Source organism: Salmo salar, chromosome 01, assembly GCF_965601325.2.
Source record: "Salmo salar chromosome 01, fSalSal1, whole genome shotgun sequence".
Taxonomy (NCBI): domain Eukaryota; kingdom Metazoa; phylum Chordata; class Actinopteri; order Salmoniformes; family Salmonidae; genus Salmo; species Salmo salar.
The window spans coordinates 68,145,865-68,164,145 of NC_138291.1; the positions used below are offsets into that span (position 1 = coordinate 68,145,865).

Here is an 18,281-nt window from a genome sequence, read left to right on the forward strand (position 1 = left end):
AGCAGGGGAGTCGGAATTGCAAGATGTTATTGATAGAAAAGTGTTGTTCAGCTTGATAACATAGAGAGGTGATTGTTTGAGTGGTGCAACAAGTGCAATCAAATGGTCCTTGTAAATGCTGGTATTCAACACATAGTTCATGTTGGCAATGGCATTCAGAAAAAAAACACTTCATAAAACAACAGTCATTACGCAACGATTCTCAGAAATAAACTTGGAAGATATTCTGCAAAGACTCATTAACAGCAGATGAAAACCCATGTTATGCTCCAATGAGAAAATAGTTTTGATTGCAAAAGTTTTGCTCATAAATGGCATGGAGGCAGGCCATGTAAGGTTTTTGCCACGGGAAAGTACAGTAACGTTGAGAGGCTGTTGCTTTGTGGACCAGCGGGAAACACATCCCACATGAATCATAGTCGACAACCATATGAAGGAATGCCTGGCACCTTGTCAACGCCACGGGCTATGAGTAACTGCACAGCAGAATGCCTCACCGAGCTTTCCCTCGCTTCAATGCACAGCTGAAAAGACACTCACGACAAGGACAGGGCTACACACTGCATTGGCCCAAAACGTCAAGACAAGGTTATGTTTTCTTTTATGCGGCCTACATTGGTTCCCCATACTGGCCCTGGAAGACCACTGTGCTATAGTCTCTGGTCTACATTCAAGACCTATACTAGACAACAGTAAGGTGATATCAGACCCAAAGCAGTGATCCATCAATGTCTGAAGAAAAGATTATGGATGGAAATAGTTGTTGTAATGAAAACCAGCATAAATCTTATAGTTCTCAAAACAGGACCAGTTTCAAGACACTGAAAAGTTGAATGCTTTGTGCCATGGTGGTAAAGACTACCACCCAACTACTGGTTGACCATGACAGCCCAGCGCTGATTGTGGATTGACCATACACCCGGGGCCCCATTGTGGCTCCATAGCTAAGACTTCTTTATATTTAGTTTATTTGGATCCCCATTAGCTTTTGCATAAGTAGCAGCTACTCTTCCTGGTGTCCACAAAAAACACAAAACATGACAAGTAACAAAACACTGATACACTGATAGTCAAGGACAGTCACACCAATGATATACAAACAATACAACAACAAAAAGAATAAACAATACAAATATATATATATATATATATATATATATATATATATATATATATATATATATATATATATATATATATATATATATATATATATATTTGTGTGTTAGAGTGTGTCTGTTTGTGTGTGTGTCCTCACAGCCCCAGAGGTTCCAGGAGTTATTATTTAATCCGTTTTTAAAGGTAATTTTGCTGTTTGCTTGAGTAATTGGAGGTGAAAGGGAGTTCCATGCGATGATAGCTCTGCATCGTGCCATGAACGCGTTTTGAACATGGGGACTGTGAAGAGACCCCTGGTGGTATGTATTGTGGGGTATGTATGGGTGTTTGAGCTGAATGTTGTTTGATTATGCAGACAATCTGGAATTTAAGTCACAGTAATATTTATCATAAAAACTAGAAGAGAAGCCGTTAATCTCTCGTCAACCCTCAACCAGAAAAGACTTGCATGCATGTTGTTGATGTTAGTTCTGTATGTGCAGTTAATGGAAAGGCCTGCTGCTGTTTTGAGCCAGCTGCAGCTTTGCGATGTCTTTCTTTGCTGCATTGGACCATATTACCAGCCAGTAATCAAGATGGGACCAGAGCCTTAATAACTAGTACAGTTGATTTTTGTGTCAAAAACACAGGACTTATTTTTATAATAGACATATCCCTCCCCTTCTTCAGATCAACTTTGTCAATATAACTTGAATATGATCATTTGGGCTCCCGAGTGGCGCAGCGGTCTAAGGCACTGCATTTCAGTGCTAGAGGCGTCACTACAGACACCCTGGTTCGAATCCAGGCTGTATCACAACCAGCCGTGATTGGGAGTCCCATAGGGCGGCACACAATTGACTTCCAACTCTTAAATAAAGGTCAAATAAAATTGACAATCCAATGTTATACCTAGGAGTTTAGCTTGCTCAATGATCACACCCTTTATGTACAACTCCAGTTGAGGTTTAGGTGTTAGAATGTTTTGAACCGAATACGATGCTTTTAGTTTTAGATGAATTTAGGACCAGTTCACCTATTCTGATACTGACTGTAGCTCTGTATTAGAATCTCAGTGAGCTCACTGGCTTTGTTGCTGACGTGTAGAGTGTGGAATCATCAGCATACATAGTCATTCTAGCTTAATGTAAGATCAGTCGCAAATCATTTGTAAAAATAGAGAAAAGTAACGGCCCAAGGCAACTGCCCTGGAGGATATGGCACTGTAGATATCTGATGTTAGAGAAGCTTCCGTTGAGGAACACTCTGTGGGTTATATTGAATAAATAACTCTCCAAACATGTGATGGCAGGTGATGTGAAGTTTTTTTCAATAACAATTTAGGATCAATAACAAAGGCTGCACTGAAATCTAACAATACAGCTCCAACTATCATCTTAATATCCATTTATTTTAACCAATCATCTGTCATCTGAGTCAGTGCAGTACACGTTGAATACCCTTCTCTGTATGCATGCTGAAAGTCAGTAGTTAACTTGTTCTCTGAAAAATATAATTATATTTGGTCAAACAATCCTCTCCATCAATTTACTAAGAACAGGCAGAAAACTGATTGGTCGACTGTTAGAGCCAGCAAAGTGTGCTTTACTATTTTTAGGCAGTGAATTACTCTTGCTTCCTTCCACGCCTGTGGGCACCCACACTCCTTTAGGCTTTGGTTAAAGATATAGCAAATAGGAGTGGCACGTACAGTGTGCTACCATTCTCAATAGTTTCCCATCAAGGTTGTCTATACCTGGTGGCTTATCATTATTTATGGATAATAGTAGTTTTTCCACCTCTCCCACACTAACTTGACCAAATTCAAAATAGCCATCCTTCTCTTTCATTATTAGATATTTTATACAAAAATATGTTTGTTCACTGTTCAATGTTGTCATTTCACTTTTGAGTTTTTCCACTTTACTAGTGAAATAATCATTAAAATGATTGGCAATATCAAAAGGTTTGTTATCGATAACCCATAACCCAATTAATCTCCATTGAAGGTATTCTGCCTATGACATCGTTTAAGGTACTCCAAAGTCTTTTTCCATTGTGTTTTATGTCATTTATCTTTGTTTGGGAATATAATTTCGTATTTTTTTTACGTTTAGTCACAAAATGGCTCAATTTGTTGAGCCAGCTGTTGAAATCTTTGCCCCAGTTGTCCCTTCTATGTGAGACAGTGTCTACCCAGTTCCATGGGAGACAGCACATCCCAGCTAATGATACATGGGGTAGGGGAGGGTGTTTGTGAGGGAAAGAGTCGAATAGAGATGGAGAGAGTCAGTGAAAGAGAAATTAGAGGATGAGAGAGGGAGGGAGATAATTAGACGGGAAAATAAAGGGAAAGTTAGAATTTCTTAATTTGAAATGTAAGGGAAAATATAGTCAGTCGTCACAGTTTTGTCCTCAGTGCTTCAGGTCTGTACTCTTAAGTATTCATCTCTTTCCCTCTTTTCCTCACTCTCCCTATCTCTCTTGCTTCAAGTGGGAGTCATTATGAGTAGGGGTTACTATTGTCAAACTTTGTAGTGCATATAAGCCCACTGAGAAAGAATCAATCACACGTGAGCTTTGAAAATGTACTTTTTGGATGTAGAATACCCTCTCTTTCCCCTCGGTGCTCCATGAGAAGCAGAGTTTATTGGTGGCTGGGTTGGTCCGTTCCTGGGTTGTGGTGTGGTGTACCCCGTCTCTGGGGAAGACATTAGTCTGTCTGCAGCAGCTGGGACTTCAGAGGATGGAAAGGAGAAAAGGAAAAAGTGCTATACTCCTTTCTGACAGAAAGAGAGTGGGATGAAGAGAGAGAGGAAGAGAGGGAAACAGTTCCATATGTCTGGAAAGCTAGGTGAGGCTAATGAGTTCTCTGTGATGTAGCGCTGGGACGATATTGAGAGAGGTCATCATGTAGGGGAAGGAGCAGCTTGTTAACCCTATCAACTCACTGCATAACTTGTCTCTCATACACAATAGTTCACTGACGATGTCCTCAATTTGGGCAGTGCCAATGAAAACTGAGGAAGTCATGTCAACAGGACGCCACATCATCATCACTAAATGCATTGTTTCTCAGTCCCCTACCACAATGTTAGTCTGTAAGCTCCCCATGTAGTCCACCTCCCAGACGTCTGCTAGGATGACTGGCGCTGGCTAGACCAGACCAGGGCTCTTATTGGTTTAGGAGACATCCAGGACATGCTCTGCTCCTCATCTTGTGGAAAAAGTGGTGTCCTTCTGGAAAGAAGCAGAGGGGAAATGAATCACATCCTCGTCTCATCCTCCATTTCACTCGCTCTCCCAGAATCGTTCTCAACCATTTGAATGCAGCATGTGCAGACGAGGGCCAAGGAAAGCCGACCGGCCTTGCTCTTATGTTCCATGCTGCAGACTTGGCCTAGTTTGTAGGTGGTTGTTTTCCAAGCCAGTGATGCAGGGAAGAGAGACCCAAACATCCCAACCGCATCTCGTCAGGTCTGCATGGCCTAGAGATCAAAAGTGTGTGGCGTCTAGCCGCCCGTCAGTGAGATGCCATCCAGTCATCCAGGGTGTCTGTAAACTATGCTGAAGGAATGGAGCTTTTGGCCATGTGTTTGCTGTTATGTTGGCTGTGATATTTACAACAATGTGTGCACCATATTGTTTTTCTGTCCGATATCAGTGAAGGTTAGCTTAGCCAGTATGGTTGAAAGTTGTTTATATTAACTAGCCTATGCTATTAAATATTGTTAAGATGGCTAGCAATCAGTGAGGGAAGGGACATTTATTTTTCTTATGACATAGACTTTTCCCAGCTCCTGTGATATATTTGGGTGTGTGCGTAACTCTTTCCCTGAAACTAGCTGTTATGTTGAGCTCACACGTACGTTTCTGCCACCCCTCAGCCAATGCTGATCCCCAGAGCTGATGGTTCTACAGGTGTGAGCATGTCGGATCACGCTCCTCTTTATTCACTGTGGCACAACCCTTGGGCTAAAAGTTAATGTGTAGCCAAAGTACTGTACACACACGAACAGTCACACCACTTGCTAGTCCTCCCCATGATATCTACAGTTATCTCTGCATGGTAGCACAGTGCTACAAAGATAACATAATACCTACTGCCTTGAATTCCCCTATAGGAAGAACACAGTAGTGACCACAGTAAAAACCGTAGACGTTGTAATAGGTTTAATCACCAAACAAAGGGTGTGTGTATTTCACTGGCATGTCTCTTTGAACTAACGGGTGCCAGCTGTGTTGGTGTCAGTTGTGAATTTCCTGTGTTAAGTAAAATTAACCCGTTTTTACATATTTACGTGTGCCTTTTAAACTATTAGCGACAGTCCATCACAGCATGAAGCTTGACAAAATAAGTTTGCACCTAGGCTCAAGTCATAAAATAGGAGTTAATGTACCGTAAATTCCGGACTATAAGCCGCAACTTTTTTCCCAGGCTTTGAACCTCGCGGCTTAAACAATGACACGGCTAATATATGGATTTTTCCCGCTTTCGATTTTTTTCTCTCCAAAAAAACATTCTGTGACGTGCTCAGTTTTTTGCGGCATGAAGCTTTCATTAGACCAATGAAATTGCCGAACGGGTTAAGGTCAAACAACTTTTTTGTTTACTATTTAGATTAAATCGAGCGCTCTCAAACTTCCCATCATTCTGATTACGGTAATCATTTTGTCACCCTCATCATGGCAAAGACACGGAGAAATTCATATGATGCAGCTTTCAAGTTGAAGGCGATTGATCTGGCTGTTGGAAAAGGAAATAGAGCTGCTGCACGGGAGCTTGGTCTTAATGAGTCGATGATAAGACGTTGGAAACAGCAGCGTGTGGAATTGACTCAGTGCAAAAAGACAACTAAAGCTTACTGCTCATTTTTTATTTTTTGTTACAAGCCGTGTTTCGTTAAAGCCTGTGTAAAGTTCATTTGTTTCAATGTACCGGTAGGCACCTGCGGCTTATAGACATGTGCGGCTTATTTATGTTCAAAATAATATATGTTTTTTAATTCAGTGGGTGCGGCTTATATTCAGGTGCGCTTAATAGTCCGGAAATTACGGTAGTAGGTTTTAAAAGCGATTCCAAACTGTCGAAGCTGTAATATGAAACAAAGGCTTGTCTATGGCAACAAAGGAGGCATTTTCCCTGTCGGTCCTTCCACCCCCTGCCATAGCAGACACTCTAGATGTACAGTACAATTTTCTAGAGATGGTTGAGATGATGAATATATGAATATCTGGAATGATACCACGACTTCTAAGTGCCCCTGTCATGCCATACTTTTTCTGGATGGCTGTTAGTAAATACTGGCTTTCCTGTTGAAGTATACTGTCTCTGTCACTGTCTCAGCCTCTATTCAAATCTGAAATTGTGCCATTCTCAGTTATTTATGAAGCAATTGAGAGCTTGGAAAACATTAATTTTTTAAGAATAGAGTGGTTGAAATTTAAATTCAAAGTTTTAACTTGAGATTGAGGACCAGGTATTAGTGCATTTAACTGAAAGCATCTCGCGTGATGTTAGGGACGGCCAATGCAGGAGAGGGTTTCCTGCTCCTCGTCTTCTACCTTTAACCACCTCTTTGTGTGTAAAAACTGTTGGTAGCTAAATCCGGCAAGAACTAGGACCATGAAAAAACTCTCTGCGCAGTTGGCTTCTGCGCCCTCACCCGCTAGTGACTGAATGCTGATATACTTGGTTCTGACTCACTACAGGCTGTCCGGCAAGAACAGTACGGAAGCTTCTCAGTCCAGGACTTTTATTATCTTCATCACCACACACTGTAGTGTGGTAAATGTTGGGGGATGAGTGTTAAGGCATTAAGACCAGCCCATGGTTCAAAATAACCTGGTGAGTCACGTATGGTCAAGAGAAAGTCAGGACCACCGAAATTACATATACAGTATACGACACGGAATCCACAAGGACAAAAAGTAGCTGCAAGTGGTTAGTAGGTGATAGCTAGACTAACACTCCTCACACATGAAGAGTCACTGCATTTAACGTTTCCTTTATGCCTATTCACACATAGACACTCACACCCTCAAAGGGCTCATATCAGCTAGTCTAGGCATTCACAGTTTGAGTGGATGTGTGTAAGCATGACTGTACCGCCCTCAAGACAGTGTCAGCATTGTGTGTAAGCAGATGGATATGTACAGGTGTGTGTCAAGATGTGTTTTCGTCATTCACGCTGTTATTACCACTATCACCACAGCAAGCGGCTGGCAGACAACCAGTCCTGGCTGTCTCAGTGACTAAGACTCACCTGACTTTCTCTTGCCACCATGTGCCTTTTCTACCTCCATCTGGTTATCCCCTCACCCTGATCGGGGTAAGGGCGGTGTGTGTGTGTGTGTGTGTGTGTGTGTGTGTGTGTGTGTGTGTGTGTGTGTGTGTGTGTGTGTGTGTGTGTGTGTGTGTGTGTGTGTGTGTGTGTGTGTGTGTGTGTATTTCCTCACAAGGACAACAAAACAAGGAAAATTCAGACAAGTGGGGACATTTCGCCGGTCCCCACAAGGAAAAATGCTATTTTAGGCTTAGGGGTTAGGTTTAGGGTTACAATTAGGGTAAGGGTTCGAATAATGGTTCGGTTTAGGGTTTGAGGTTAAGGTTAGGTTAAGGTTAGGTTTAGGGTTTAGGCAAAATAGGATTTTGAATGGGAATCAGTTGTTTGGTCCCCACAAGAATAGTAAAACAAACATGTGTGTGTGTTTGTTCGTGTGTATGTGTGAGTGTGAGGGTGGGGAGTCACATACTGCTATTCTGGTGTCATGTCTGGATGAAGGGAATGAGAGGGGGGAGGAAGAGAAGGTGGGATTGGGGGATGTGAAAAGTTCCCCTCCTCAGTTACGCACTCTCATCTTCTCACTGTCATCTTCTATTAATACTTACGCTACAACTCAGGGTCCAAGTTCGCATTGAGTTCCCGCAAGCTAAAATGGCGTCTTATAATTGATATCCATTTTTATGGATTAATACTATTTGTAGACCTATTCAGCTATTGTAGGCAACGGTCAGCAGTAAAAAGTGGCTCTAATGTTGTGTAGGGATGCCAATCAACATGTAATAACCTAGTGTATACACTATATTGGAAAGGGAAGTGTAGTGTTATCACATTTCATGATGGCAATATGAATACGCCTGGGTAGTTGACTACAGGGCGTGTTTTGGTGTTTGCATACAGATCTTTGGCTTGTTGGCCAGTCAGTCTCAGTTACCTTAGCTTCCCACACTGTGACTCTATTTATAACCCAGGGTAAACAAAATGGATACAGGGAACAAATGGGAAAGGTCTCAAGATGGTGTTGTTGTCAGGGAATTCATGGTGGGCACGCTTCGGCTAGGACCATACACTCATTGGCTATGACTGGACGGAATGGAAATTATTTCATGCAGAGAGAAACTGTGGCTGGATAAATATACCCTCTGTCTGTCTAGGCACTGTCTCTGGCTTGTCATGGTTGCCTAGCCATGGAGTCTGTGGTTCCAGAGTTTAACATAAATGGATTTGTACTGTTTCATGAGGTACTGGCCAGTAGTCACTTATAAAATAGATGCACTGTTGAGGGGGTGGACTGACCATACAGTGAGAAGAATTGGAAGGGTCTATGGAATTGTGCTTGAAGGACTTTAGGTTCACTGTAAATATTAATGCTGTAAATAAATATGCCCTCCCTAACTTGTCCACCCTACAGATCAAGCTTCCTGTGCTGATGTTGGGGCTTTCGTCAGACCTGAGGCCTGGGGAGTTTGTGGTGGCCATCGGAAGCCCCTTCTCACTCCAGAACACAGTTACCACAGGAATAGTCAGCACAACCCAACGAGGGGGCAAGGAGTTGGGCCTACGCAACTCTGAAATGGAATACATTCAGACAGACGCTATTATCAATGTGAGTCTGTGAACACATGCACACACATCCCAAAGGATTGTGAACTGAGAACTGAAGTGATGTCCTTTTTTTGTTGACAGTATGGTAATTCAGGAGGCCCTCTGGTGAATCTGGTGAGAATACTCTTTGTTTATTGACAGTTAAACAGTAGTTCTACATGTCTAATAGAAGGCAGACACTGTGTCTGCATGATGACACATTGTAGTTTGAAACTGTATGCAAATGTGTGATTGTGTTACAGTGTTATTAGTGTGTCACTATGTGTGGTTTTCAGACACTAAATTGACTATATTGTTGTTGGATGATTGTATTATTGACTTCATTATTGACGGTGTTATTGTAGGATGGTGAGGTGATCGGGATCAACACTCTGAAAGTGACAGCTGGTATTTCTTTCGCCATTCCCTCCGATAAGATCAGAGAGTTCCTGACTGAATCCTACGACAGACAGTCCCGAGGTAGGACGTTGTATCCTTATAATCATCCTGGGTGTAACATCTAAATATGTCCCCCTAGTGTATGGTCCTGTTTACGCGGAACCTAAACCAGCTGCGAGCGCCATTGTGCATACATTTATTTTGTCCCCCTACACCAAACGCGATCACGACACGAGGTTAAAATATCAAAACAAACTCTGAACCAATTACATTAATTTGGGGACAGGTCGAAAAGCATTAAACATGTATGGCAATTTAGCTAGTTAGCTTGCATTTGCTAGCTAATTTGTCCTATTTAGCTAGCAAATTTGTCCTATTTAGCTAGCTTGCTGTTGCTAGTTAATTTGTCCTGGGATATAAACATTGAGTTGTTATTTTACCTGAAATGCAGAAGGTTCTCTACTCCGACAATTAATCCACACATAAAACGGCCAACCGAATCGTTTCTAGTCATCTCTGCTCCTTCCAGGCTTTTTCATCTTTGAATTTATATGGTGATTGACATCTACACTTTCATAGTATTTCCACGACAACCGGCAAAACATTTTGTCTTTCAATCACCCACGTGGGTATAACCAATGAGGAGATGGCACGTGGGTACCTGCTTCTATAAACCAATGAGGAGATGGGAGAGGCAGGACTTGCAGCGCGATCTGCGTCAGAAATAGAAAGGAGTTCTATTTTAGCACTTGGCATCGCAGACACTCGTTGGCGCGCGCAAGCAGTGTGGGTGCAATAATTGAATAACATGGATTTCTAAATTTATTTTGCGACGATCGCGCACGCGACGTGTCCGGTCTGGTCAGCATGTTAGCCATGTTTTGAGGATAACCATAAACACTTACAGACAACAGACCCCATTATAACTAAGCATATCCCATGGCTCACATCAACACCATCATCCCAGACACACTGGACCCAATCCAATTCGCAAAAAAAGATCCACAGATCACCAATCTCTATTGCACTCTACACCAGGGGCATTTCTTGGATTTGAAGACATTCGGGGCTTAGCCCAAAGCCAATAGGGGCGTCCAGGAGCATTCTTCCCTGGCCCTCAAAGAATGGAATTTCAACAGCTAAATGCATGAATTTGGCACATTTTGACACGAACACTGAGAGATTAGAACATTGAGAGCTTAGGAAATGTTCAGGTAAATTTTACCTTCCTACCTGCCATAGCAGACACTGCCAGTACTCAATTACAGTTGCTACTGTGGGGGTCTCTACTCTGGAACACTCTCTACTCTGGAACACATACATCTACAGTGTATTGCCAAAAACCACTCAACAACTTCAAACATAAACTGAGAGGGAGACACACACACACACACACACACACACACACACACACACACACACACACACACACACACACACACACACAAACTGTGTCGTAATTAGAATCCATAGAGCAGCTTTAAGTGATACTGTCTACTGTGTGCTCACCCCTCCTCTGCCTCTCTACATCGCTTTCTTTACATCGCTTTTTTTTTCTTGTCTGCCTCATCAGAAAGGTCTCAAGGCAGAGGTGCAGCATGTCATTAGTTAGTTTTAAAGGGCAACTGTATTATAGATGTTGTTTATTAAGAAATGCTAGCGGCCATGACTGAATTCAGATGTGAGTTGATTTCGGGGTGTGGTTTGATGTGGGTGTCTCCTGTGTGTGTTCGCTGGTGGGAAGAGTTAGCCAAATTATTTAGCCAATTAGCTTCAGCCGGCTGGTGTACAACATGACTGAATTTGGATAGCCTATCTCTCGGGCAAGTTAGGGACCATCAATAAATGACAATGTAAATGAGACAATATTTTCATGTTGCACACCTTTTCATTTTTTCTCATTTCCATATTTATGTATGAATTTCTGAAATGTATAGTTGGTTTGAGGTTTTTAAGTAATTGATATTTGGAGCTATTGGAATTTTAACATGTTGTCCCATTACATTTTGTAATTAAACGATTGTCCCTAACTAGCCCCATAGGGATATCCAAAGTCAACCCAAATTTACCACAGTCATTAAGATCAGGCCGTGTGCAGCTGCACTCCGAATTGATGATTACTTGTGTGCTGCCAGCTGTGGGCATGTAGGAGGGATTAAAACAAACCCAACCATCATTTATGCAGTCACGACCGACCACAAGTCTCACAAAACTCTGTTTTGGATGAGACTGACTTTATTACCAAAATTATCCTATTTACAGTTTTTAGTCAATTTTGACAGTAGAATAAACGTTTCTGACTCATATAAATGCCACATAAGCTGTTTTCTAAATGAGAAGTTGGTTTATAGGGGCAGTTGCCTTTAAAGTTACTGTATACTGACAGGACCAGGGCAACTCAACTGTAAACGAAAAATTCAAGTGTTTTCACAATAGCACAAAGAACTCCAATGTGGGTATGCAGAACTGCAAGCAACTGCAGCCCCATATGATTTTTTTGTGGCCCCACAACCATCAAAGTTGCCCATCCCTGCCCTAGGGTATATGAATATAAAGAGACATGAGCCCCCAAAAATACCTGTAGAATGGAATAAGTTATAAGACCTTGTCAGTTCTACTAGCTAATGTAAGATTTTTAGTAGATTGCGTAACATTTGAGGACACAACTTAAGGGCCTATGTATTTTCAATATTTTGTTCACCTACAATCTAACCACAAAGCTGGTCATCTTTCCCCCTCTCTTTCTGGCTGCCCTCCCCATTCCCTTTCAAGTTCAAGTTAGTTTTCTTGTCACATACATGTGGAGTACAATGCTTTCTTGCAGGTTAACCTCTCGGCAATGCAGCAACAATAGTAAAAGTAAGTAGCTAAATGAATAAAAAAAGTAATACAAATAAAAGCTAAATTAAATAATTTCACCAATTTAATAATGGGCAGTTTCTTACAAATAGTTACATAGTCTATATGGAAATAACAGACATGAGGCAAGCATGTTTACCTTTAGAATGGAATAGGTTATAAGACCTCTGTGATTCATTTAATTTAGTCAGTTCTACCAGCTCAACATTGCTCATTTTCAACAGGGGTAGCCTTTCCTGCAGTCGAATAACCAAAGTGCCCTCTAGTGGCCTCATGAGTGGGATGTTATTAATATTTTTCATAATTTCATAATTAATAAACATATATTTTTTTAACAGCCCAAAATCCAGTGTTTCTATGTCAAATGGTTTTGTTATATTTCATTATTCTGCTATGTGTATAACGTGTAATATTAGGATGCAAACTCAAAATTGAATACATTTCAATTCTATATCTGACATGGTACAGGTGTCTTCTTTTTGAAGCCCATAACCATGTGTGTGAGGTATATACTTTTGTTTCAAAGTAGATTAGATTAGACTACCAAGAAACACTCTGTGCGACCCTGATTTAGCCCACTGCAATAAAAGGTTAAATATAACGTTGTAGTAAAGTTGAGCTTCAGTCCACAGATACTGTATGTGCTTCAGTCAGAAAAATGTTCTCATCTCTTCGGTCTCAGCTAGCTAGCCAACCAATAGCTACCGAAGTGGCTAGCCAGCCAAGCTAGCTACAGATACGAAACCCATCAAATACACTCGCAGTAAATAAACACTTGTCCTAATACGACTTATATCGACATCCTTTGCTTGCCCATTCACTAAATATACTGTTAAATAACTCTGAATGACACCCAATAGCTTTAGGATGCTGAGCGCTAACGCTAGCTTGTTAGCATTAGCCAGCCCTTACGCTAAAGGAGACTAGCTAGTTAGCTACCACCAACCCTGCACAAACATGTGGCTAAATCTGCTGCAGTTTGACTGTCTGGCTGTTCTGTCCGCTCCACCTCATTCATTGCTGATTTCAACCAGCTCACTTTTTTTGCCTCTCTTTCGGAAGAAGTTCAAAATATCCATATTCGCTCTGTGCTATGCTGAAAACTCTGACTGAGTGACATGCGTTTTGCTGAGTGATGACATTGACATCTAACCAGTGCTATAAGGGTGGGCAAGGGGTCAAGGGACATGAGCAGTCCACTGTGTTGTGAAATCTTGACCAATCACAACAGGCACTGTGACACAAAAGGCTTATTGCAGTGCCTCCTACTGCCTAGTGCAGTATATAACTCATATCAGACTGAAAAATAAAAAAGTTTGGGTCTGGACCAAAAACATCTCGGGCTGGAGCCCCAGCAGCCCAGGCCTAATGATGACACTGCTCCACACAGCCCTTTCTCACTTGGACAAAAGGAACACCGATGTGAGAATGCTGTTCATTGATTACAGCTCTAGTTTTCAACATCATAGTGCCCTCCTAGCTCATCACTAAGGACCCTGGGACTGAACACCTCCCTCTGCAACTGGATCCTGGACTTCCTGATGGGACGCCACCAGGTGGTGAGGGTAGGCAACAACACATCTGCTACGCTGACCCTCAACACGGGTGCCCCTCAGGGGTGCATGCATAGTCCCTCCTGTACTCCTTGTTCACCCACGACTGCGTGGCCACACACGCAGTTGTGGGAGGCCACGCCAACACCATCATTAAGTTTACAGACGACACGACGGTGGTACAGTAGGCCTGATCACCGACAACGATGAGACAGCCTATAGGGAGGTATGGCAACTGCTTGTACATCACTGGGGCCGAGCTCCCTGCCATCCAGGACCTATATATACCAGGCGGTGTCAGAGGAAGGGACAAAAACATTTCAGGCTCCAGCCACCCAAGTCATAGACTGTTCTCTCTGCTACCGCACGGCAAGTGGTACCGATGCACCAAGTCTGGAACGAACAGGGCCTTGAACAGCTTCTACTCCCAAGTCACAAGACTGCTAAATAGTTAAACAGTTTGCCAAATAGCTACACGGACTATCTGCATTGACCCTTTTTGCACTAACGTTTTTGACTCATCACATACGCTGCTGCTACTGTTTATTATCTGTCACTTTATTCCTAGTTATATGTACATATCTACCTCAATTACCTCGTACCCCTGCAAATCGACTCAGTACTGGTACCCCTTGTATATAGCCAAGTTATCATTACTGATTGTGTATCTATTGTTACCTTTAGTATGACGTTTTTCTTTTCTATTATTTCTCTATTTTCTTTCTCTCTGCATTGTTGGAAAGGGCCCAGAAGTAAACATTTCACTGTATGTCCACACTTGTTTACGAAGCATGTGACAAATAACATTTGATTTGACCCAGCCTCAGAATAACCCAGATATTCTTCAAGTCAAAAGGAAACCCCTTTTGCATATGATTAAAGAGCTGCCCTCTTCCTGATTTTTTTTTCTTATTATTATTGTGTTTCCTTAGGAAGAGCTGGGACAAAGAAGAGATACATTGGTGTGAGGATGATGACACTCACTCCAGCGTAAGTAGATCCTCATTATCTGGTCATATTTGTAATGAAAAAGATGGGATGTTTTCTTTTGTCAACTCCTGATAAATACAATTGAAAGGCTTGAGACTGTGAAAGTGTGCACTAAACTGGAGAATGTAGTTATCCAAAGCTGTCAAAAATAACATATTTGAACTGGGCCTGGTGAACGGCATTTCAGTTGGATACAGACAACTAAGCACTTTTTCCTAATGGGTTGCTTAATTTCTTCCCCTTCACTCTCTAGGTTGACCAAGGAGCTAAAGGTGCGACACAAAGACTTCCCTGATATCACCTCTGGAGCGTACGTCATGGAGGTGATCTCCAAAACGCCGGCCGCAGCGTAAGTACAAACTAACAGGGAAAGAAAGTACAAACACACTCCATCTCACCAATAATATGAGTTTCTTATGAGTGTGAGGACAAGTTGTCTGACTTTTTATGTGCTCAGGGGTATTGTCTTTGGCTCTTTCCAATGTATGTACACGTTTCAAATGTATATAGACCATCAACGCCCAACTCTTCCCACAAAAACCCACTTACATTCACACACACTCTCTCACCCGTTTTCATGTGAAAATGCATACACACAGACACACACAACCCCCCTTAGTAAAACATTGCTTGTTCACCCACTCAAAAATCCTCCCCTCCCACATCCAGTGTGATCAGTTCTGGTGACCACTGTTCTACCAGAGAAGGGTTGTGGTTGGAGAGACGCTGAGGTCAGCTATTCCATTCATCCCTCAAGTAGCAAGGGGTTTGCTGTGGTTATCCTGGTCCCTCTCACCCTGCCCTAGTTCTTATCATAGGCCTTCTGTGTCTCATTGGTGGTGTAAGTGTTAGTCCTGTTTGCCTGAGTACAATGAGGGGAATGTGGAAGTATTGTCAGAGATGGTGGGAGAGTAGCTGTGTGAAAGTGGAGGCTTTGATATCACTTCTGGGAACCACTCCAGTCTTTGTGTAATTTGGTTTTACTAGATTTCTATTCTGGGTGTGTTTGGTCTGTGGGAGTGTGTTGCACAAAGCACTTTCCCCTGACTAATTATTGTGGTCCGGATGAAGGATACATATATGTTGTCATTTAGCAGACTCTTATCCAGAGCCACTTACAGGAACAATTAGGGTTAAGTGCCTTGCTCAAGGGCACATCGGCCGATTTTTCACCTAGCCGGCTCAGGGATTCGAACCAGCGACCTTTACTGGCCAAACGCTCTTAACCGCTTGGCTACCTGCTACAGTTAATTTCAGTTCATTCTAACACATTTGTCCTGCACTACAAATGAAGGCATCAAATAATGTGCGAACTATATTTACCTTCTAACAAGAAATATAAATGCAACCCGGCCAATGGAATCCATTCCTAGCTGAATGTAGGTGCAATAAACAGCAATCATGAATCTATACCTTGAAATAACAATCTTATTATTATAGCTAACCGTTCTATCCAGCATGTGTGCTGCTGTAGTTCTCATTCTGTTGTGTTCCTCCTCTCTTAGTGGCGGTCTGAAGGAGCATGATGTCATCATCTCCATCAACGGCCAGCGGATTTCCTCTGCAACCGACGTCAGCACCATCATCAAGAAGGACGCCACGCTGCAGGTGGTGGTGCGCCGTAGTAACGAGGACGTCATCATCACCATCGTTCCCATGGAGATCGACCCCTGACCACCCAGCCCCACCCATGAGCTGATGCCCATTAGCATCACCAATGGACCTTATATGGACATGTGTGTTTAATCGCGCCCCATGGAGAATCTGTGGCCTTTAGGGCTTTGTGGCACCATGCACCTGATCAGGTTAAGACTCCGCCTTGAAAAGGAACGATCGTATAGAGCATCTCAGCAGAGTTGTACTTCCTCATCCATGTGTATTACACTTTTATTATTGTACGCTTCTACTAATGTTTACTGTTAAACACTAGCTAGTTGACCTGTTTTGACCTGTTTGTTCTGTGTATTTTTATACTGACTGATTGTTCAGATGGAGGCCCACCATGGCAATGTAAAACAATGTAGAGAGCAGCTCTGAGCGAGTTGTGCAATAATTTTTTTCTAAATTCCTATTCTAAGTACTGTAGTTTTATGGTGTATTTGTCGATGACATTTACGGGGAAGAGAATAAAGTCTTAAGTGTTTTATGATGGTAACTTTGATGTTGGAGATGAAAGGATCAATCTGAAGATCTCAACTATCACAATCTTTTTCAAGCACTTTCTCTCCCCACCTCCTCTCTTTCTGTATCGCTTTCTTTCTCTCACTCACACGCACACATACACCCACGCAAGCATACACACACACACTGTGATGGACTGCTCCCTGACAGATTAGATTTACAATATTTTCTTTGCATGTGTATGAGCTTAGCCATGACACACAGTCACACACACACACTCACAAGGAGGACATAAAATTGATGTGGGGCTGTTTTTTATTTAGTTTTACTGCCTCCATAAGGGTTTGATACTGGCCTGCTGTGGCAGTTGAGCGAGGGGCTCTGTAGGCTGACCTCACAGAGGGGATAATGGTCCATACGTGATCCAGACAAGGTCCTACAGATGAGACACATGAACACACCGTAAACGATACAGACAACATCTTAGTGTGATTATACTCCCTATAGTATGTCTAGATTCTGAACTAAAACATTTCCCATTGATTTATTCAACATTAGAAATATTAATATCTCAAAAGTAGATTTAGATTTTGTTCATTTTAAGACTTACTGTTTGGAACAACATACTCTACAAGTACATCAAATTCACAGAGTGGGCTCTGCTAATTCTGAAGCTCTGATCAATTTTATGAGCACCAATAGAGTGAATGGGAAAATGGATTCAAAGAGAACTCCCTCTGCTGGTGATTTTCAGAATGTGCAATCCTAAAAGAGGACTGTGATTCGTTAATGACCTGTAATGTACATTTCTATGTGTAAAATTGGTATGTTATTGGTATGTTATTAAAAGTACCAGAGAGCCCACTCTGGAAATTTGATGTGTTTGAAGAGTATATTGTTCCAAACAATATGTAAAAAAATAAGAGTTTTGAGAAATTAATATTCATATTTTTTATGTCGAATAAATTAAGGTGAAAAAATTGCCCTATATTATCCCCAAAATGCTGGATTTCAGTTGGTGTAGGCCTAGATTCTAACTGATTTCAGTGGATGAATAACATGATCAAGACCACTTGATCAAACCTAGAGATAGTGCAGAGGGTGAGGCTCAGGATTTTAATCTTCCCAATGCAGTATTCACATGCTACACATCAGAGTAACATGAAGAGGAGAGCTTACATAACATGATACATTAGATGTGTATCAAGGCACTGTGTTGTAGTGCATTTTGAAGTACAGTAAAAAGGAAACACATGTTAAGCAACTGCTGCCATCTCACGGTTCTATGAAACACTACATCCTGGTACACAGAATCAAAACACTTAACTTTTTCTGTCTCGATCACACAGATTTTTCAAGGTGTTGCATTGATAGCCTTCACTCTGCAAAAACA

At 41.9% G+C, this 18,281-nt stretch overlaps 1 protein-coding gene across 1 annotated transcript in view; it reads left to right on the plus strand.

Moving 5' to 3' along the window:
* The window catches only part of LOC106607527 (serine protease HTRA1A), a 38,580-nt gene extending 21,669 nt beyond the window's left edge, over positions 1 to 16,911 (plus strand). Inside the window, exons 4-9 of the mRNA XM_014204562.3 lie at positions 8,794 to 8,988; positions 9,069 to 9,101; positions 9,332 to 9,446; positions 14,710 to 14,767; positions 15,021 to 15,116; positions 16,273 to 16,911. Of these exons, the coding sequence (XP_014060037.1) occupies positions 8,794 to 8,988; positions 9,069 to 9,101; positions 9,332 to 9,446; positions 14,710 to 14,767; positions 15,021 to 15,116; positions 16,273 to 16,441 (666 nt within the window). The 3' untranslated portion in view covers positions 16,442 to 16,911. The remainder of the gene's footprint in view (positions 1 to 8,793; positions 8,989 to 9,068; positions 9,102 to 9,331; positions 9,447 to 14,709; positions 14,768 to 15,020; positions 15,117 to 16,272) is intronic.
* Positions 16,912 to 18,281: the final 1,370 nt, after the last annotated feature.